Raw genomic sequence first — 20859 nt, forward strand, 5'->3', positions numbered from 1 at the left:
CTTTCGAGTGGCCGACCGATGGCGTTGCCAACGAACTTCCGCCAGGCCAAAACAAAAATTCGTTGGGGACTGAAAATGTTTTTTTGACATCTACTTCGTGCTTTTCATGCGAAAATATATACTTTGCGAAACAAAGGCAGCAAGCAAGCTGAGGGGCAAGGTGGCCAAGTAGGTGCGCTCCACTCAGTTGCTTATCGATTTGAAGTTGGGGCCAAGGAAACACGAAATTAGCACAGGCCACGTCGCTGCCAGGAACTGTCAAGTGTTGCATACTTTTTCGGGCAATTTGAGGTCCAAACGGGGGAAGTGGGGCACATTTGCATGAAACCGGAGTTGGAGGAGGACAAACATTAGCAGAAGTCAGCTGGAGTTCGCAGCTCCACCGAAAGCATATTCTTTCGATGGGTAACCCTTTTTGGCGAGCAACCCCTTGGCGGACCAAAAACCGGGTAGGAAGTCAAATATGCTGCCAAAGTTATTGATGGCACCCGCAGCAAAACAAATTTGCTTAAATCTGTTTAATGTTTTCCCATTTTTTGTGCCGCCCTTAACTGGATTCATCCCCATCTACCGCTTTTGATTTTTCCTTATTTTTTAATATTTATAAATATGCTTGCTCCTCAAACAATTTGTTAAAATGTTGGTACTTTTTTCAGCTGTGTTTCTGATTGGCCGCATAGATCATTGTGACGAGGGTGCTTGGCTCAAATAGGTCAGGCTATTGGCTAGAACACCAGGATATTTGAAAACGGGTCTAAAGATACATCTTTTTTGAGTCATTCGCTTATGCCATTCAACTCTTTGTATCCTAAGTTACAAGCCTTATGAATCCTGATTACATTCTTCACTCATCACTTTCGAATTCCCTTTCATTAAGCATTCCCAAAACCAGAAATGCAAGAATGCAAACAGTAAATACCCTCTACAGATATTAGGAAAAAAGTAATTATATGAAATTTTAAAATATTATTAGAAATATATAGCTGTTTAGATTAGTTCATGTTTTAGACTTTTGGCTTCACCTGATTCGATCGGAACTAAGCTACCCCTGCTACCCTCTAAGCGGCGGCTGCAAAAACGAGCGAAAATCCCCAACACACATTTGCAGCGTAATCAACAAAAGCACTAATTGCATAGAAGACACGCGCTGACATTGATGTCTGAAGCGCCCGAGTGCGAAAGAGAGAGCTGTGTATAGAGCTTCATCTCTGTCTGCCAGCCTGCAATTTCATTTCGTTTGCGCTCCATGTGCAGCGGTATTAACATTACAGTTGCCATTTACCTCTGCCAACGAGGGCGCTGATGACGCTAAGCTGTCTGCATGCGTAGACACGGCCACCCCCATTTGCCACCCATTTCCCGCCCGTTTTCCACCCGTTTTCCCCACTCCTCCCGGCCGTCGCACAACTTCATTAACGCAGAGTAAACACACGCATGCAGTTTTCGAGCTGAAGCCGGGAGCAAAGTGTTTGATGTTGTTGCCTCTCCTCGGGCAGTTTAAAGTTACATTTTAGGATCTGCTAGCTGCGCGTGGAAAGGGGGCGGCTGGTGCGGTGGGTGTGGCAGCCAGACATTCCCGAATGCTCGGCGTATTTGCTCAGGTGAGTACTTTTGGTCTGGGAGCGATGGGAAGGACGCAGGACGAAAGCTTTAAGCCCAACAAAGTCGAAAATTAAATTGGGCGAGTGGGTTGGTGCTCAATACATGCCAGGTGTCTTAAATTAATATTCGTGGAATTGCAGTGCTTATTAAATTATGTGCTATAGCTTCAAAATCGCAAATCAATTGAATTCTTTACGATACAATTTTGCAGTTAAGTGTAATCGACGACAATTTCCCGCAGCATCCTTTTAAATGTATGTAAATTAACACGATCTGAATAATTAAGTATAATTTGATGCCGAGACAGACTTTCCACTCATTTTCCCCCGCCCCCGAATTTCACCTTGTTTAGAACGAGCCCGAAGTCCATTAACAAAGCATAACGATGTGTCATGTGGCAAGCACACACACAATAACCGCAAATATCGCACTTGGTTTTCCGGCTTTCTCCGCCTGCTTTCTCCCTGCCTCTTTGTTGTTATTCATATTTACGAGGCCGCGCGCGTGTGTGTGTGTGTGTGTGTGAGTGCCTTCTTAGCAAGCCTAACGAACTGCCAAATTACGCTGAAATAGCATTAAAAATTTACATTTTTCCCAGCCTGCTGCTCGCTTATTTTCCGTTTTGTGGACCGTCAAAAGCGAAAACGCCAACAAGTCCTTAATGACATTAAAAAGAAAGCGAATTTCCCCGCGTGTCTGTGGGTGCGTGTAAGAAAAATTATTATTATTTCGCTGGTCGGGGGAAATTTAAGCTGTCTTAAGATGTATTGAGAAGCAACTGAGCGAATGAATGAAAGCAGATATTCCTGTTCATTTCCATTTCCAATTGGAGTAAGTGCCTCTAGTAACCCAAAGAATGCTCATATATGTGGGTGCTTCAATTCCACTTGGCAATCGTGTTTGGACACCACGGACGACCCACAGATGTAGCCAAGAAATGCTAAAAATGCCACAGAAAAGTGAAGAACAGCGGAGGAACAAAAGTTTCTGCAACTTGGGATGGGAAAGTTTTAATCTGCCGCATGCAAAACTTTAATCGAAAAGCAGCCAGCGCCGAGGAACTAAGTCAAACTTTTCAAATTGAAATATCAACATAAAAAGGCAGGCAAAGCAGGGAAAAGCCAGATAGGAAAAATTCGATTCGTATGTTTTGTCGTCACATGCCAATTGCGTGTTTGAAGTGCATGCAGAAATTTAAGCCGAAAACTTTGATCGCCTTTCAGTGCGACAGAGACAAATGTGAAAGTTTTCCCGATGCTCTCGCAGCAGCGGGAAAAGCAGTTTGCAAAGTATGCAAAGGGCATGCAAACAATGGCCTGCGATGGCATTTTCCTCCTACTTCGTGGGCGTTGCATTTTCGCCACTTGAACTTGTTAACTTGGCTCTGGCAAAGTAATGAGAACAATAAATATCCCAGATGGAAGGCACACATATTGATTCTGCCCAGTGAAGTGCATGGAGCAAAATTTGGGAAAAACCAATGTTGTTTATACTTGGATTGCACATAAAAAATGATATTTTGAAAACAAGTTTCAGTGACTTAGATGAGTATCCCAGGAAAACTAGTTTCCGTTTAACTAGATTGCTAGGCATTTTGCCATAAAAGTCAAGTCATTTTACAGCCTTTTTTAATTAACCAAATGTGTTTGTACGGAAGCAGAGCCACAATTACACTTGTGCACAAAAATAACAGAGCGGAATAAGTAAATACGGCAGGCAAAATTAATTTGCCCCATGCAAATATGCAGAATGTGGAAATGGTTCCCCTTTTTGCTTACTTTCTGTATGTGCGTTGTCATAAATTTGGCAGTCGAGGGAAAAACCCGAAAAGCATAAGGCAAATAGCCTAGCAATTTTCGCTGACGTTTTCGAGTCGAGAAATGTGAGTTCGAGCCCCACAAATGGAGTGCAAGTGGGTTAACCAAAGCGAGGCTGGCTCCAGTTTCTGTTGGCTGCTTCCAAGAAATTGCACCTGCCTTGGGATACCGCCACCCACAGCTCGCCAGCTCCCCGGCTTCCATATGTCCTGCTAATATGCCTGGATTTCGGTCCATGTCGGCTTGTTGCCAACTGTATAGCTACATGACTCTGCCAACTACTGCTGACTGCAGTTGGTTACCCGGCGGGCGACATTGCAAACAAGGAGCTCATTTTCGACGACTCCCGGCCACCCAGCAAACATTTTCAGCCAGCTGGAGTTCAACCAGTTAATACCTTACCCATCAAATTACTCGGTACCAGCAATGTTTGCTGGGCTTCCAGCTGCATGGGCGTGGAGCATGGAGCAGGACAAGACCGTGCTCATTATGCATAAATTCTCGCTGCGAAACTGCACTGAATTATGGCAAAGTTAATGGCATTATAATGCCAAAACGCTGACATCTGCCCGAGCCAGGAGCACAGTGCCATCCCAAGAAATGTCAAGTTGGCCAAGGGCAGGAGTGCCTCGATTCCGATGCTACTCCGAATGCCTTTAAAGCGCACGGCTGGCAGGCGATGCTGCTGCTGCTTGGCTGCTGCTCGGATGACTTGTTGCCCCAAAGGCGGAGGCCCGGGGAGCGGGCAAATGACCCTCGTTTGTTGTCCTCCGTCGCAAACACGGGTCGGCCATGTCACCATCGGTCACACACATGGACTCGCGGACTCAGACGAACACCTTTCAGCCCCACACGCTGGCACTTTAGCTATAATCTTTCTTTTTTATCGCGAGTCTGGAGTCACAGGACATGGATTTAAGGCTACACTTTAAAATCAGCTGGAGGTTTGAACATGTCTGAAGGTATGCCAGTATACATTTTAGTGAAAAACCCTCGATGAATTGCTCTACTGCATTTTCTAATTAGGAAGGTATTCCCTTTTTTTGAGTGTACGCCCCAACAAGATGGTTGTTGTCCTCCTTCGGCTCCATCGACTCGGTGCTGCGCTGTGTTACCCAGATGTACTGTGTGTGTACGGGTATACTTCCTGCACACGCCGCATGCCGCCACCGCAAACTTGCGGCACTGAGCCCTGTTTTCACTTCCGGTTTCCGGTTTGCCTTTCGCCTCGGCTAGTTCGGTTACCGCTGCCGTTAACTTGTTTTGATTTTTTAATGGCTCGCCCGACGACAGCGAGCAGAGCATTTAAGCCTTCATAACTTAAAGCCCGAAGCATGAAAGGTGGCAGTTGTACTGGAAAAAGTACATTTTTCACAATTCTTCGGATGACTTTTGTCAAATAAGAGAACAACAGAGTCGTGAAAGATACTCGCCATTTGACGTGCTGTAGGTCTGAGTCTGGGCTTTTGTCATGCAAATTGTTGAACAAGAAAGGCGGTGGTATGTCGACGGTGACGTTGATTGCTCATGAACTGAAATTAAAAGCAAACAATGCTAGGGTCTTCGAGTTGTGACGCCGAATACTCTATAAACGCTTAAGTATAATAACCCTCGATGGGCCAACTGGTATGAGACAGTGTCTTTGAATATACTCATCTATCGGAAACAAATCACAAGCCTAAGATTTACGAGCGATTTAATTTCTATGAGGCAGATCGAGCAGGGCTATCGCAAAGTAGGGGATTCCCCGAGTCAGGAAAGACCCTAGCGCGGCGTGGCTTACCTTCCAGCCCATTTCCCCATTACCTCCATTAACCATTTTCGTGTTGTTCGCATGCAACTCTGGTTAAAAACAAAAGAGCTGCCAACAGGCAAGAAAAGCCACCGAGGAGCGGGAAAGTGTGGCCAGTGGGGAAATGGGAAATGGGGAAAGAAATACAGTTGACGTTAAAGGGGAAGCACACACGAGCCAAGTCAGAAAACTTTTGTTCGCATTGTTCCTTTCGCTATTGTTGTTGCCACTGGGTTTTCCTTTCGAGTTGCTGTTGCCGTTGCTGTAATTGCGGCTGAGAAGGAGGTAAGCCCAAGTCGAGAGTCCTGCGCAGAGTCGTCGATTTTAATTACGTATGCAATTTATTTATTACCTTCGCCCGGAAATATTGTGCAATTGTGTTGCTCTTGCTCGCTGCGGATGTGGCGCAAAGGGCGGCCAGGAAAAGGGGGCGTGGCAGGGCAGCAAAGATTTAACGTGCGGTTATGAAGTTACTTTTCATTTTCACAAGTGAGTCCTGTCAGAAAATGCAGAGCAGGCACAAAGTGCTTCATGTCAGGGATACAACTTATTGGTTTAAGCAGGTTTGCCATTTCAGCCAAACAGTTTCATAAGAAGAGGTGATTCTTAACAGATTTGAACGAAAATAATTTGTGATAAATGATTTGGGCAAATGTGAGTAATGGAAACCTAGCGGAAGTGGGCAAATTCGGCATTCAAGCCCCTGCAAACCAACTATAAGTTAGATTACCAAGCTCGTATGGTCCAGCCCCAAGAACCCAAGGAAAGAAATGGGTCCAATAACTTAACTTATGTATTTTTGTTGAGAAAATACTTCAACGTACAATAACGTAAACACACATGATTCCAACTAATTCACACTGTGTAGCTAACCATTAATAATATTATTATTGCAGCCGCACACATTAGTACATTTGTGAGTGTGTTCCTCTACCTTTTAAGCTCTGTGACTATTTATTATATAGTTAAACAATAAATTATACCGGCCATTCATCCATGAACCAGATTTAAAACATTATAATGTTATAAATAAAGGCTATGCTTAATATATTCATGTGCCATTAGCAACTACTAAACTGGAGTGTTCCGAATGAAAAATATTTTATGTACAATATATTTTAAGGATAACCCTTTTGGATTAGGATATTGTGACGTATACGTTCACAGTAGCACGCTTGATATCGTAGGCATACCAGTTCGAGTGAAATAGGTAGTCCCCATGGGGAACTGGAAGAACGTCTGTTACTTGCGTATTAAGATGACTTATAGAAACCTTTTCCACAATGATATCGTGCTGCAAAAGAAGGATGTTTGAAGAAAAAACTAGAACTACAAGGCTAAGTATTCAGACTCACGTCGTAGGGGCAGGAATGATTCATATTGGAGTAGTCTTTGAAGAAACTGTAAAGGTAACCGGCAATTGGATTCGATTTTTGGTTTTTATAAAACCTGCAGGCATCTATTGTAACGTTATACAGAAAGGGCTTGTAGCCATTCAATCTCTGCAATAATGCTACGTTGATCTGAAATAGATATATATATAATATAACTATAATTTTAATGCAACATTTACGAACTTTTATTTTGGTAACGGGTGTCTTTAGCAATTTGGCTCTAAGGGAAAGGTACTTGTATGTGCGATTTACCGCCTTTATATAGCAATAGTCAAAGTAGGCGAACTCTGGATCCAAGGTAACGCACTTAAGGTTTGTAAACTCCAGTTTGCAAACAGCCTGAAAGGGTGTTAAGTTCTTAGTGAATAGGTTGGATTTGCAAGCTGTTCTTACTTGGTGAAATGTACACAGAAAAAAACCAAGTTGAATCAGACGAACAGGAGAAAACATTTTTGACTGCAGTTATGAACAGTTTCCCTGACAATGGGAGGCGAAGTGTACTTTTGAACAATTGCCCCCACACCGATTGCAATCAGCATCAAATTCAAATAACATTTAATTCTTTTATAATGGTTATAATTATAATCTAATTAATCCAATGACTCTCCCTTTTAAACGAGGAAAATGTCAGCTAATGAGTTGGATGTAGGGGAGAAAAGAGAGAGAAACCGATTCGATTATGGCTTGAAGAGAAATTCAGTAAAACTATATAGAGTGATTATTATATTAGGTTATTCCTAACAGATATTAAAACGCTTAACATGGAAACATCTAATTCCATTGCTAATATACAATAAAATCATTTCCCATTACATAATAAATAAAATGTGATAAATGATTTGACCAAATGTGAGTTATGGGAACCTGGGGCGGAAGTGGGAAAATTCTGCATTTAAGCCCCAGGTAAACCACTATAAATTAGATTACCAAGCTCGGAAAAGTCCAGCCCCAAGAACCGTGACCATTAGCATGGCGTGTGTCCAATAAATTAGCGTTTTCATTAGGAAAACAAGAGAAATTTGTTCACAATGTTGTCGTTCTTGGGGCTCAGGAACACACATACTACATATATACCTCGATCCCGTTCAAAATTGGTTGCATTACTTGATTAGTGTCCGCGCAGTGCTGTTATTAAAATTCAATCTAAAATTTTAGCCCTGCACTGGAAGTCTCGTGAGCTGATTGCATGTCTAATCGAATTTAACAACCTTTTACTCTGTGGATTGGGAAAAGGAGCAGCGGGAAATTAACGAACTTCATATTAAGTGCAAATTCCGGCCTCCAACTCGTGTCATGCGATTCTGATTTGAAGCTCAAAGTCGTTAGGCTTTTCCATCCACTCTATGTACGTAATGCCATTTGCATGTTGGTCTCGTGACCGATGGAGGGACAGTAGGGAAGTGGCCATTTTAAGGCGGTACTTAGGAACAATTCCGAGGATTGGTCAGAAATAGTCAGTGCGCTAAAGATTTGTCTTCACTTGTGAAAAGCTATGAATAAATATAATACTTCGAACAAATTTGTACATTTGATGAGCATGGGTCGCTCGCACTACAATTTTGTATTCATGCTCTGTGACTATCTATTATGTAGTTAAACTTTAAATTATTCCGACTATTCATCCAAAAACAAGAATTAAAACATTATAAATTTCATTGCTCATAATTCATTATAGCTTTTATGTATCCAAAAACACCAAGTTGAAGATTGAAATATATTAGAAATATCTTAATGTATTGGTTTTATTTTTAAATTATTTTTGGCTTAATATATTTTGGCGAATACGTCCACAGTATCACGCTTAATGTTGTAAGCATACCAGTCCGCTCGGTATAGGTAGTCTCCATGGGGAACTGGAAGAACGTTAGTTACATGACTTATAGAAACCTTTTCCAAAATGATGTCGTGCTGCAAAGGGAAGGTGTTCATAAGAGCGACATTTTTACATTATTCAAACTCACGTCGTAGGGGCAGGAATGATTTAAATTGGAGTAAGCTATGAAGAAATTGAAAAAGTAAGAGAAAACTGGATTCGATCTTTGGTTTTTATAAAACCGGCAGCCATCAACGGTTACGTTATACAGAAAGAGCTTATAGCCATTTAATCTCTGGAATGTTGCTATGTTGATCTGAAATGGCAACATATGTACAAAAAAATAAAATACTTTATATTCCACATATACAAACTTTTACGTTGGTAACAGGTGTCTTTAGCAATTTCACTTTTAGGGAATAGTACTTGTATGTACGATTAACTGATTTTAAAAAGCAATAGTCAAAGACGGCAAACTCTGGATCGAAGGTAACGCACTTAATGTTGGTAAACTCCAGTTTGCATATAACCTAAAAAGGTGTTTCATTACGTTAATAGTGCGTTGGATATTGAAAATGTACTTACTAGATGAGTCGAAAACAAGAAAATACTTAGTTGAACTAGGCGAACAGGGGAAAACATTTTTGTTACGCTGGCAATGGCAACATGTATTCTTAAAATATGTAGCACGCCGTTTTAAATCAAAAAATTGAAAAAGCATTTAGTATTTTTTATAATTGTTATATTAATACTCCAATTAAACCTTTTAATCGATCGATTATCGATTATGGTTTGAATGGAAATACTGATTTGAACATGCAACAAGAAAAATCGTAGCAGGCGTAGCAGGTTTGACATTTGCTTCGAAATCGAAAGCGACAGCTCAGAAAAAATCAGCAACCAACAGAGCAAGAGCCGGATAGAAAGAGCCTCAAAGTGAGTCGGCAAAAATCAAATAATACGAATAGTGAATTCTAAACACTGAGGTAGCCCCAAAGCCTTTCCGCAGATAAACAGCAAGAGTGATTATCGAATCGAGACAAGATGTCGGATCGCAAGGCGGTGATCAAGAACGCTGACATGAGCGAGGAGATGCAGCAGGACGCTGTGGACTGCGCCACCCAGGCTCTGGAGAAGTACAACATCGAGAAGGACATCGCCGCCTTCATCAAGAAGGAGTTCGACAAGAAGTACAACCCCACCTGGCACTGCATCGTGGGCCGCAACTTCGGCTCCTATGTGACCCACGAGACGCGTCACTTCATCTATTTCTACCTGGGCCAGGTGGCCATTCTGCTCTTCAAGAGCGGTTAAACGCACTTCGACTCCTGACAGCCGCTCCACCATGGCGCCCACCGAAGTTTTCCGGATGAGTCGCCGAACACTATTGTTCCTTGAATTGTAAACTCACGCACACTTACGCATCCACACTCACACATACGCACTGCACTGCACTGCACTGCAATGACACACGCACACTTGACGTCGCGTTGATTCGTTTTGCCAAATTCCAAAAACTTCCCTGTGCTGACTTAGCCACTCTGCTGCCGCCAATTAAATCGAATACTGGTCCTGACTTCACTACTTATGAATTCCCACATTTCACCCGGCATACGCTCAACCTGAAACATTGGATAATGCTTTTTGGGTTAATTCCTGCATTCATAGTGTCCTTCGGTTCATCAGAAGGCAAACAATGGGAGCACGCAAAGTGCGGGAATGGGAAATTCGGGCTGCTGGTGCCGGGCAGATGCAGATGCGGATGCGGCCCCACCTGGCTGGCTGTGGGCAAATAAAAATTGCTTAATTAAGTTAATTAAAATATTGTCGCTGTCCGCCGAGCTTCCATGCGCCGGCGGCGGTGGCATTTATGCGTTTTTATTATCACGGCGATTGGCCAATTTCGGACAGGACGTCGTTCGGGTAATTATGCCAGCTCACGTCCAGGGCGCAATAATAATCATAAAAATAATATTAATAAAGTTCGCAGCGGGCCGGCATATGAGTGTGTATTTTGCGAAATACTTTTACACTTGGCCGGCAGGCTCGGCATATGAAAATGTTTTTTGTCGAGTGGGTGTTTATAGTTGGTTTGAGCCGCTTTCACAGTTCGACGACTTTTGGCCTTGTCTGCCCGACTTTCCGCCATCTGGCCCCCGTTCTCGGTGTTCCGAACCATTGCATCCGCATTTCGATGGGGATCGCTGGGTCAGACAGATTCTCATGCATATTTCATGGCCCGCTCAAACACGGCAAGTGGCGCACTTGAAGGCCAAAGCTGCTCGTCAAATCGAAGTGCCTCGCAATCAGGTTTAAACCTTACGCCTCCCGAATAAACCCCTTATTAATATTTTTACGAATACTCAATTTTTATGCACATTATGCGCCATTAAAGGCAGAGCTCCCACAAATGTCCCGCTTCCCTTGAAAGTGAATCCCACCTTTGGGCTTCTACATCCTGCGACCACGTATTTCATCTTCGAAGTGTAGCTCTGTCCAGCTGTTTCTGCTTGGTCTCTGGCTCCACTGGGCTGAATGAGAGTGGTGTTTTCGCTCCAGGATGAGTTGAGTCTGCGCAATGGAGAAATGAGATTGAGTGGCACTCTTCAGGCAGCGAGTAGATAGATGGCGCCAGCGAGAAGTTCAAATCGAGTTCTCGTCGGATTTCTAGATGTTGGAAAGGGCGTTTTTGAGATGAAGGTACATTCAAGTTTTCCAGCTTCCTTACATCACAACACAACTTAAGCAAAAGTTTGCTACGATACGGATAGCAATAGTGTGCAATGGCACAAAGGTTAAGAAAAGGTCTATAGGAAAAAATACAGTGTAGTCAAGTTACCCAAACATCTCAATATATTAAAGGACCTTTTCAATTTCATTTTATTAGTGCCCAACAATCAACCCAGGCAAAGATGATATTACAAATCTGCTGGCACATTCGTTTAGCCCACTCACCGCTTTGTTTTGTTCCCACATAATTCCAATTTAATCTCGCATAGTCGCATTCACCATTCGCCATTCACAGCCACCACCATCAAGTGACTACAAATGAGCAAAACTCTTGACCTTTTTGTGCCCCGGGCGGAAAAAATGAACAAAACTTTTATAAATTACTGTCAGTAGCAGTGACCTCAATATAAAATTGCACAACATAACTTGAACACACACACACACCGATGCACAGATACACCAACACACTGACAGCGGAACAATTGCGAGTGCAATAGATACGAGTGTAATTGCATTTCTCTTGGCCGCTAGAAAGCTAGAAAAAGCAACCCAAACCAACCCAAAACCACAGGAACATACGCATACGGATATGTTCACTTTTTGTGACCTCAGCAGCTATAATTATTGCCATTTTTTGCTGCTCAGGCACACGTATGAACATTGTACATTGTATATTCATATATGAGCCAGAAAAGCGGGTCAGTCGAAAGTCAACATTAGTTTTATCACAGTCCTGGTCGGGGGCTACCCCATCCCATTCTCCAAAATGACAAAAATCCTAATGAAACACAAACAAGACAGCAGGCGGAGGGCGTGGTGGGTGGTCAAAACCCCAGCACACAGCCAACAAACAATAAAAACCGCACCGTATAAAAAGTCGGGGAAAATTTTCATTAAACAAAAACAAATGTACCGAATTTGTTCCAAAATTAAAATGGGGAGTTACTTTTGAGCTCGGCTGCGAAGTGGATTCACTCTGTAAATGTTCCAAGGATATAAAAGGGTTTCCAAAGTAAATGGATTTGTTAGAATGGCTAAATGGTTTAGGTAGTTGTGTGTAATGGCAAATATACCATTTTCTACAATAGTAATTCGACATTTTCATTACCTCCTACATGAAAATTTCTTAGTGAGTTTCCATAAACCCATTTCGCTGGATAATCGCGCACATAAACAAAAATAATCTCAAAACAGGAGACGAAGAGATGTGATCGCCCCTGCGAAATGGAGGAAGTTGCATGCCCCATCGTGGTTTTTGCTCCTCTTTCGGGTTGGTGTGATAGATGAGGCTGCAAGGACCCGCAAGGACACATGCAGAAGTCACCCACTTGGGGAGTCGATTTTTCATTTGGCTTACGTATCATCAACCCGAGCTCGTCTCGTCTCGTTTCCCCTTTCTTTTTGGCCACTATCTCCGCCTGACCAACTCCATTGTCGTCAACGAGGCTCTTCTGCTCCGTCCTGCCACTTTTCCATCTCCTACCACTCCTGAGTTCCGGATTTGGGTGTCCATCTAAAACCCCTTTGTTACCATTTGTCGCTTTAAGGCTAAAGCTTTTCTTGTGGTGATTAACGCAACACGCAACACACTATCCTATGTGGGAAAAGGGTAAACTGTAGTTGGACTAGGAACATTTTCAGTCCACTAAGCTACTGGGTATCATATAGTCCAGAGCTCTCCTGCTTATCGAGCTCCTATTGTCTCCTCTTTGGATCCCCACAGTACTTTTGTGGCTTTATTTTCGTTATTGTTGCCTGTGATAAATTGTGCGCTTTTCGTTTTGACAGATGTCAGCGTTTGTCTGCCCAATGCGAAGCAGAAGTCTTTTGGGTTTGTCTAGGCCGCACTGGAAGTCCTCGGAGGTTATCGTCCTTTTCTCATTTTAATTTTCCAATGCCTCGTCAGGCATTAAAGTTCTCGCAACCTTTAACCTCAGCCTGATCTTTGACTTAACCATAGTTTTTGCAACATTTCCGGCGTGTGTGCTTTTTTTTGCTACTCACAGTCGACTTGTTGACATTTTCAGGCCTGTCACAGGACTCTGAAGTCCTGCGTCTGAGATCCCCAACCTGTGTCCTGTCAGTCTCCAGGAGCCGAGTCCTGTGTCCCATGTCCTGGCCTCATGTTCTCGTGTCCGTGTCAGGCGTCACTTTATGCCCCTGACAGCGGCAACAATTTTATTTACTTAATTTGGCTTTAGTTTGTCATTTATTTACTTGTTTGCCGCAACAGCACACCAGTTGGTCAAAGTGTCCACCTCACGGCTCCACCTCCGATTCCAGCTCCATATCTCTAGTCCTCGCACCGATCTGGCCCGACTTCTGTTGTTGTCACTTTGACGCTGACGTTGGAGTTGCTGCTAAGGATTTTGATGTTGCTGCTCCTGGTTTTTATGTCGTTGCCTGAGGTATAGTGCGCTGCGGATCAACTTGACTTGGCTGGAAAAGTGCATCAGTGGATAAATCGGTTATACCAATACAATTCATTCAAAGGAAGTAAGGTATTCAATAAATATTTTTATTATTCATATATCCTTACAATGTTTCTTTTCAAGGCACGTTATTAAGTATCAACTTCGCTTCAAGCTTCAGTCTTTCCCTTTCCAGGGTATTGGTTTTATTTGTAACACGGTGACACATTTTGCTGCCCGCACTTTATTGCATATCGTTGTCGGCTGTTGGCGGAGCGTGGCATTGAATTTTTTATGAAAATTTAGAGCAAGTTGCTTTTTTCTTGTTTGCCTGGCGTTGACGCTCAGCTTTTGCTGCTGTTGCACTTTGGTACCTTAATTAAATATTTATTTCAATCATTTTCGCAAATGGATGGACACCATGATGGGCGGAGGAACGAAATCCGTTCATGGCCGAGGTGAGACATCCAGTTGGAAAGGGAGGCGGGAGGCGTGGCATTTGGAGGCACTAACATTTGTCATTACACATTAATAGCGCACCATTAATCTTTTTGGTGAGCTGGTGGGGTGGGGTGCTGGGGGCTCAGGCTCGGAATGAATGCCATTCTGGGGTCTGGACCTGAATCTGAACCTGGATCTGGACCCGAGTCGTCTGTCGCACAAAACCGTTAATTAATGTATGCCATTTAGCTGGAAAATTGCAAAAGGACACATACCCACGTACACAAATTGGTTTAAGAGGCAGAGATGGCAGCGTGAAACTAGAAGTACCCCAACTAACTATTTTACAATAGTCACATGAATGATTAATCCGAGCTCTTTTCCAACAATTTTATGAATTAAAATCAATGCAATCGCCAAATACTTATTTACTTAATAGCTATTTTGAACCTTTATCACTCAAATATTTTATACTACGTTTACATATAGTTAATTATACTGCCTTAAGTCACGCTGTCACCACTAGGGCATACGTGTAATGCCAGCCCATCATAATGAGCGGCAATTTAGTGCCCTTTTGAATGATGGTGGATGTGGGGTTGAGCCACTGGACGAGTGGCCTGCTGGGGGATGGGGGCTTGGGTGGCTGGGTGATTGGGTGGTTGGGCGTTGCGTCGTTGTCGCCACCACAAACAAGCAAAGGCAAAGGCCGCAGTGGCGGGAAAGCGAGAAGGGATAGGCATTGGGATGGGGATTGGGATTGGGACTGGGGATTGCCCAGCAGGTATGCTTGATTAATGCTTTATAACAAGGCTCGCACAAAGCACGCTCCGAATGCACACCCACGCCCGCAGAAACCACAGGATGGCGGTTCACGGCCTCAACCGCCCAGCAGCCTGGCCACCCAACCACCCACCTCCTGTGTCCTTGCATTTTAACATTAATTTAGCGGAATGCTGGGTAAGACTATGAAAAGCTTTTCAGCATTCGTCGACACATGTTAATCCGCGTTGTTGTTCCACCCAAAATCACAAGGGCACTTGAATCTCTGAAACAATGCGGCTCCATTGTCAAAAATCGATGCGATTGGCATGTAATGATGCAAAAATTACACATTGCTTAACAAGGGGTTATTAAAGATTTTACGCACGAAATTGGTTTTAAAACTTTTTAACAATAGAATGTTCATGTTACATATACTTTTTCCCCCCTTTATTAACTTTTTGGCTTAAAAACGTTTCCATTTACTAGCAGTCAGTTTATTTCTCACTGAATCTGAGATCCCCGCGGGTCTTTTTGTTAGCTTAATTAAATTAAGACGTTAAAAAATCGCAGATCTTGTTTGAGCATCGTGCTTTTGACGCTCACAATTATTATTATTTTTGCTCCTCATGGCACTTTCCATTTTATGCGATTTTCTTTTCACTATTTTTTTGCATTCAGTTCTGCTGAGCTTTTCGCCCTTGAGTGCTTCCTGTGGCGCCCGTTCATTAGGCAGAAACGGAAGAAAAGCCAGGGAAAAGTTAAAAAATAAGGCCAAAAAATGTGTCTAAAGAGTTAAAAGGTTTATTCACTTTGCGCCATCTGACGTTTTTAGGAGTCGCGGGGCTAAACCCGACTTTTGGGGGCAGGAGACACATTTTCCGAGTTGAGCATTAAGTAATTATAAGTTGGCAGGAGTTGGCTGAAAGTTGCAAGTTGGCATCTGCAGCTAGGCAAACATATTGCATGTCTACACCCTTGTAGACACCGACAGACACACACACTGGTGCACAGTGGCGCACACTGCGTATGCGTAATGTGTTGAATAATTAAATTGTCAAACAATTGGCTTTTGGCAGAGAGACAGAGCAAAGATGACGGCAAGAAAATGCTGAACGCAACCGGGATTTATTGTCTTGCAGAATGCGAATCCTGTGAATGCGGAGAATGGAAAACGCTTAATCATCTTTAATTGAAAGCACTTGATGAGCTAGTCAAATGCCAATGAACAACGAACAGTGAACAATGGCAAAATTCAGACAATCGGCATTATTTATAATGCTCTTTAATCTCCATCTGAATTTGCATTTGCTTTTTTCTATGAGTGTGTGCTGGTAAAATCATTGCTCGCCGATAGGATTCAATTTCCTTGTCATCCCGAAAACGTTTTCAATTAAACTGTATTTATTATTCAGCAGATAGAGCAAACAATTCCCTTTTCAATAGTTAATAATAATGCTAAGGCAGCTTATCGCAGCTCACAGTTTTATGGATCGATTTCGCTTCAAGCCAAAGTATCAAGAAAAAGGCTGCAATTAATTGGCACTTCATTAACACCAAATAATGAACACGTGCATTTAGCAAATCTTTCACATCAGTTGTAATTTAATCTGTTAAGCGTTTAAGTTAAAACTTCCCGCTTATTTCTACTGAAATGCGAAGTGCAAAAGCTTTTAGGCAGATTGCCTGGATTTGGATGCGGATATATTTAACCGCAAATCTGCTGAGTTGTTAACTACGTATGAATTGGCTTGAAAGGTTTAAATACCTGAGGAATCAGTAAGAGACAATTTAAGCCAGGGCTTATGACTTGATTACTTTTACTTGAGAATTCAAATCATACAATTGCATTTATCATTGATTTTACAAACGTCATTTAGCTTTAATCAAAATGTTTAAAATACGTTTCCCATCGAATACAATAAAATCCAGGACGATTTCAATTATGCAACCTCCTGGCCTTCGCTTTCCTCCTCCTCTCCCTCATCAGCTTCTGAATCCGCAGCAGCTTTCTTTAGTGCAGCGGAACTTCGCTGACTTCCCGCAGATTTTTGGGAGCTACGACGACTTGGAGCCTTTTGTTTTTTGGTAGGCGGTTCCGTGCAGCTGTACGGCGGCATGTTGAACTCCGTCGGGTCGAACTCCTCCAGGGTTTCCAAACGTAAAGTGGCCAGCTCTGACCAGCAGCAGGGCAGGTCCTTTTCGGCCAACATTACCACTGGCAGTCGGGCATCCGTCGCTGCCTGGACTCCCTTAGGAGTGCCATCGAAGACCAGGGTGCAATCTGGTCCGGCATCTCCCAACCGTTTCATGGCAATTAAATAGACATCCGGTTCCGGTTTGGGAGCCTTTAAGTCCGCATCATCGGCGCATATTATCGATGAAAAACTCTGGAAGAAGTCCTCCCTATCACGGATCTTAGTGCAATACATTGATTCGGAGCACGAGGTGATCAGCCCCAGTCCCATACAGCACCTCCCCAAATGGGTGACCAACCGCTCTACTCCGGGCATCAGGGTGGGATTGGCAATCAAGTCGGATGTTCGCTCATTCAGCTGAAAGCGAAAGGACTCCCAGCTCACGGGAAGATCGCATTTCCGGCATATCATCTCGGCCATCTCAGCCGTTTCCATGGGACCGCTTTGTATCATAACCGCTTCGGGGATAACCTTGTTGTAACTCGCAGCCAGCTCAATTACGGCCCTCTTATAGACATGACGGGTGTCTATGTGGGAAATGTGGTCTTAATTTGATTTTGAAAATGTACGAAGGTTATCTTACCGAAAACGGCGCTCTCCAGATCGAAGATGCAATAGCTAATACCCGGACTACAGCACATCGGTGGACAAAGGGAGCATCCTGGCGGAGCCTTGCAAGACTTACAGCACGCACTGCACATTTTTGGGCCGGACTTTACAAATTTTTCAAAACTCAAATTTTGTTCTACGAATTTTGGCCGAACACTGACATGTGCCGCATTGAAAACAAAGTTAACCAATTATGTACCCTACAGCCGAACATCTTTGCTAAGAAATCGAAAAGTAAGATGAATGTGCAAAAACGACATATTTTTATTAACTTATAAAATGATTGATTTCTTATAAATCTTCTTTAAAACTTGACTCATTCTCTTAAATTCAAAATGGATGGTAGGGCGGCTGGTGCTGGTGGTTCGGCTGGTTCCTCCTCTGCCTCCTCCTCCTCCGCGGCAGCTGCTTCAGCTGCTCTGGCCCGGATTACAGTCAATCTCTGGCTGTATCTCGTGCGCCGACGACTCGATCGCCTCTTGGGCGCAGGGTCCGTAAACGGGGGTAAATTATACATCTCCGGCTCGAAGTCATCCAGGTACTCGAAGCGCAAGGCGGCCAATTCGGACCAACAGCAGGGAAGGTCCTTCTCGGCCAACATTATGACGGGCAGTCGAGCATCGCTCGCCGCCTGAACTCCTTTGGGAGTGCCATCGAAAACCAGGGTGCAATCGGGTCCGGCATCCCCTAGCCTCGACATGGCAATCAGGTAGACGTCGGGCTCGGGCTTGGGTGCATGCAATTCCGGATCATCCGCACAGACCACGGTAGAGAAGTTATCGAAGAAGTCCTCCCGGCCGCGAATCTTCGAGCAGTAGTTGGCCTCGTTGCTGGATGTGATCAAGCCCAATTCCATGCAGCTATTGCGCAGGTGCGGAACCAGCCGCTCAATCCCATCCATAAACGGCGGATTTGCGATTAAATGGGAGGTCCGCTCGTTAAGTTCATACCGAAACGATTCCCAACTCATCGGAATATCAAGCTTCCGGCAAAACAGTTCAGACATCTCCGATATCGTCATAGGACCACTCTGGACATGTAAAATGTCTGGTATCCTCTTATCATAACAACGAACCAGTTCCTTGAGAGCCTTCCGGTAGACGTGGCGAGTATCTGAAGAAGATAGTGATTTATAAAGGCAATTTTCCAGTATCAAGCTCACCAAAGACAGCACTTTCTAGATCGAAAATGCAGTAGCTGATACAAGGACTGCAGCACGTTGGGGAACAGCCATCACAATCTGGTTGAGACTTGCATGTCCTGCAGCCAAAAGTGCACATCTTCTTTTTCTACCAGAAGAGCTCTAGAACTGGAGGAATTTTCAACGAATTTAAATCAACATTATCTGTATCAAGGTCTAAAAATGTGAAAATTAACACTAGAAACAATGTTGCCTATATTTGTAATTATTGATACGGTGCAAAATTTTATTTCAAACTACACGTTACATATATCTCACAAAGGTGGCAGTCCAAAATATTGTGGCTTGAATACTTCTAGCGATCGCAGTCTCAAGGTGGCCGGAGCACTTGCGCGAATGGATACCAGAGGATCGGGCACGAGGACCACCTGCATGCCAGCGGCTAGAGCAGCCTCCATTCCAACTAAAGAGGACTCGAAGACCAGGCACTTGTTCGGCTCCGGCGAATCGTCGAAACGAGAGGCGGTGGTGAGGAAAACATCCGGAGCAGGTTTCCCCTCCTTGACTTCTTCGTCGGAGCCGCTCAAAACCACGTGGTGGAAGACATCGAAGAGCCTGGAGTGCCGCCGCGTCTTTATCCTAAACGAATCCCTACCGCAGCCACTTCCGATCGCCATGGGAATGTTGAACGATTTGAGGTGATGCAGTAGACGCTCCACACCGGGCATCAGTCGAATGAAACCCATTTTGCCACGACACTGGAGTTCCTGTTGGTTCTCAAACTCCGTCATGCTGAAGGGCAGATTGAAGGTGTTTACGATGAGAGCAGCCTGCTCGGAATCCGGCTTTCCCATGCACCGCATCTTCAGATCGAAGCTATACGTATGACCATAGGGATCCAGAATCCTTTGAACGGTTTCCGTTCTCAAACGCTCGCTGTCTATCAACAGACCATCGAGTTCGAAAATGCAATGGGTAACTGGCTGAAAAGAACACAGCCTAGAACCAGCCTCTTCCTCCGACATTTTAGTACACTTGAAATTTGGATTATTTTTTATTTTATAAGTAGAATACTAATTTTGACGGATCAATTTTGAGTGCTAGGGGTTAGCCAAACTCGAATTTGGAGCAGGCGTCAAAGGGTGGGAGACCAAAGAGCTCAGGCTTAAAGTCCGCCATCGATTTGAGAACCATGGTGGCGCCCTTTTTCTGCTGCTTGGAAACGTGATCAGGAGGAATAAAGATGACTTGGGATCCCGCTGCTTTTCCGCCTATGAGGCCCACTGGAGCATCCTCGAATATAAGGCACTTTTTGGGATCTGCGGGCGGATTGAATCGCGAGGCGGCCAGGAGATATATATCCGGGTTGGGCTTTCCTCTTCCCGGTCCCAGTTCCGGATCATCGCCACAGACAACGTGGTGAAAGGCCAGGAAGATATCCTTGAAGGACTCGGCCTTCACTTTGAACAGTTGTCTAAACGAACTTGTGGCTATGCAGAAGGGTATGCGGTATTCGTGCAAGTGGAGAATCAGATCCCTGACCCCCGGCAGCAGAGCCACTCTTCCCATGCTCTTATCAACAGCTGCCTCGAATTCCTTTTGAAATTCCGCAGGTGACAACGGAAGTTTTAGATCCTTGACGATGTGTTGGGAAAATGCACCGACCGCCATTCCCATATGGTTCGTCTGATCGGCTTTGGTGTACGTTTTGCCATATTTAGCCAGCAAGTCTTGAACCGTTTTGAGGTAGATACCTTCGCTATCTAAAAGAGGAAGAAAAGTATGAATATAAACCATTTATTCAATTAGAATACGTTAAATGGAATACACCTATCAAGGTTCCATCGCAGTCAAAGATGACGTGAGTGACGGGGCAGTAACACTTCTTGGAGGGCATTTCTACAATGGTCTAAGCTCTTCATATCACACACAGCATGCTCCTTAATTTAGAGGGTTCGCCTTGGCCAGAATGGTGCCTAATTCTTCCAAAAACTAACTACAAAAATGTGGTTCTTCTGTAACTGATTATTCTTTCAGAATTTTGAGGGATAATTCCAAGAGGTCCTGATTTCATTTTCAAATTTCATTCCTTTCGGGGGTAGTTGCACTTTCGTATTTTTAGCTAAGTCTAATGCATGCGGTGCACGCT

General features: G+C 43.8%; 7 protein-coding genes across 7 annotated transcripts; 1 reads left to right on the forward strand and 6 right to left on the reverse strand.

The window, feature by feature from the left end:
- Nucleotides 1–6293: 6293 nt before the first annotated feature.
- Nucleotides 6294–7116, reverse strand: LOC6730565. The gene is made up of 4 exons (XM_016179215.3): nt 6999–7116; nt 6789–6944; nt 6567–6734; nt 6294–6505 (listed from the first exon to the last, which is right to left on the reverse strand). Exons 1-4 carry the CDS (start codon nt 7053–7055, stop codon nt 6350–6352), a joined length of 537 nt encoding a protein of 178 aa, XP_016023011.1. The 5' UTR covers nt 7056–7116; the 3' UTR covers nt 6294–6349.
- A 1219-nt stretch (nt 7117–8335) lies between these two features.
- LOC6730566 lies at nt 8336–9173 on the reverse strand. The gene is made up of 4 exons (XM_002077709.4): nt 9004–9173; nt 8793–8948; nt 8567–8734; nt 8336–8513 (listed from the first exon to the last, which is right to left on the reverse strand). The coding sequence occupies exons 1-4, from the start codon at nt 9058–9060 to the stop codon at nt 8370–8372; spliced, it is 525 nt and encodes a 174-aa protein (XP_002077745.1). The 5' UTR covers nt 9061–9173; the 3' UTR covers nt 8336–8369.
- Nucleotides 9173–9994, forward strand: LOC27206538 (dynein light chain 2, cytoplasmic). Its single transcript, XM_016179372.3, has 2 exons — nt 9173–9354; nt 9409–9994. Exon 2 carries the CDS (start codon nt 9463–9465, stop codon nt 9730–9732), a length of 270 nt encoding a protein of 89 aa, XP_016023012.1. The 5' UTR covers nt 9173–9354; nt 9409–9462; the 3' UTR covers nt 9733–9994.
- Nucleotides 9995–16672: 6678 nt separating this feature from the next.
- Nucleotides 16673–17748, reverse strand: LOC27207090 (probable pseudouridine-5'-phosphatase). The gene is made up of 2 exons (XM_016182839.3): nt 17544–17748; nt 16673–17487 (listed from the first exon to the last, which is right to left on the reverse strand). Exons 1-2 carry the CDS (start codon nt 17659–17661, stop codon nt 16706–16708), a joined length of 900 nt encoding a protein of 299 aa, XP_016023013.1. The 5' UTR covers nt 17662–17748; the 3' UTR covers nt 16673–16705.
- Nucleotides 17749–17809: 61 nt separating this feature from the next.
- LOC6730568 (pseudouridine-5'-phosphatase) lies at nt 17810–18977 on the reverse strand. The gene is made up of 2 exons (XM_016179214.3): nt 18732–18977; nt 17810–18682 (listed from the first exon to the last, which is right to left on the reverse strand). Exons 1-2 carry the CDS (start codon nt 18847–18849, stop codon nt 17886–17888), a joined length of 915 nt encoding a protein of 304 aa, XP_016023014.1. The 5' UTR covers nt 18850–18977; the 3' UTR covers nt 17810–17885.
- On the reverse strand, nt 18969–19735 carry LOC6730569 (probable pseudouridine-5'-phosphatase). The gene has a single exon (XM_016179213.2). The coding sequence runs from the start codon at nt 19733–19735 to the stop codon at nt 19025–19027; it is 711 nt and encodes a 236-aa protein (XP_016023015.1). The 3' UTR covers nt 18969–19024.
- Nucleotides 19736–19751: 16 nt separating this feature from the next.
- Nucleotides 19752–20779, reverse strand: LOC6730570 (pseudouridine-5'-phosphatase). Its single transcript, XM_002077713.4, has 2 exons — nt 20541–20779; nt 19752–20473 (listed from the first exon to the last, which is right to left on the reverse strand). Exons 1-2 carry the CDS (start codon nt 20605–20607, stop codon nt 19818–19820), a joined length of 723 nt encoding a protein of 240 aa, XP_002077749.1. The 5' UTR covers nt 20608–20779; the 3' UTR covers nt 19752–19817.
- Between the last annotated feature and the right edge of the window lie 80 nt (nt 20780–20859).

Source organism: Drosophila simulans, chromosome 2L, assembly GCF_016746395.2.
Source record: "Drosophila simulans strain w501 chromosome 2L, Prin_Dsim_3.1, whole genome shotgun sequence".
Taxonomy (NCBI): domain Eukaryota; kingdom Metazoa; phylum Arthropoda; class Insecta; order Diptera; family Drosophilidae; genus Drosophila; species Drosophila simulans.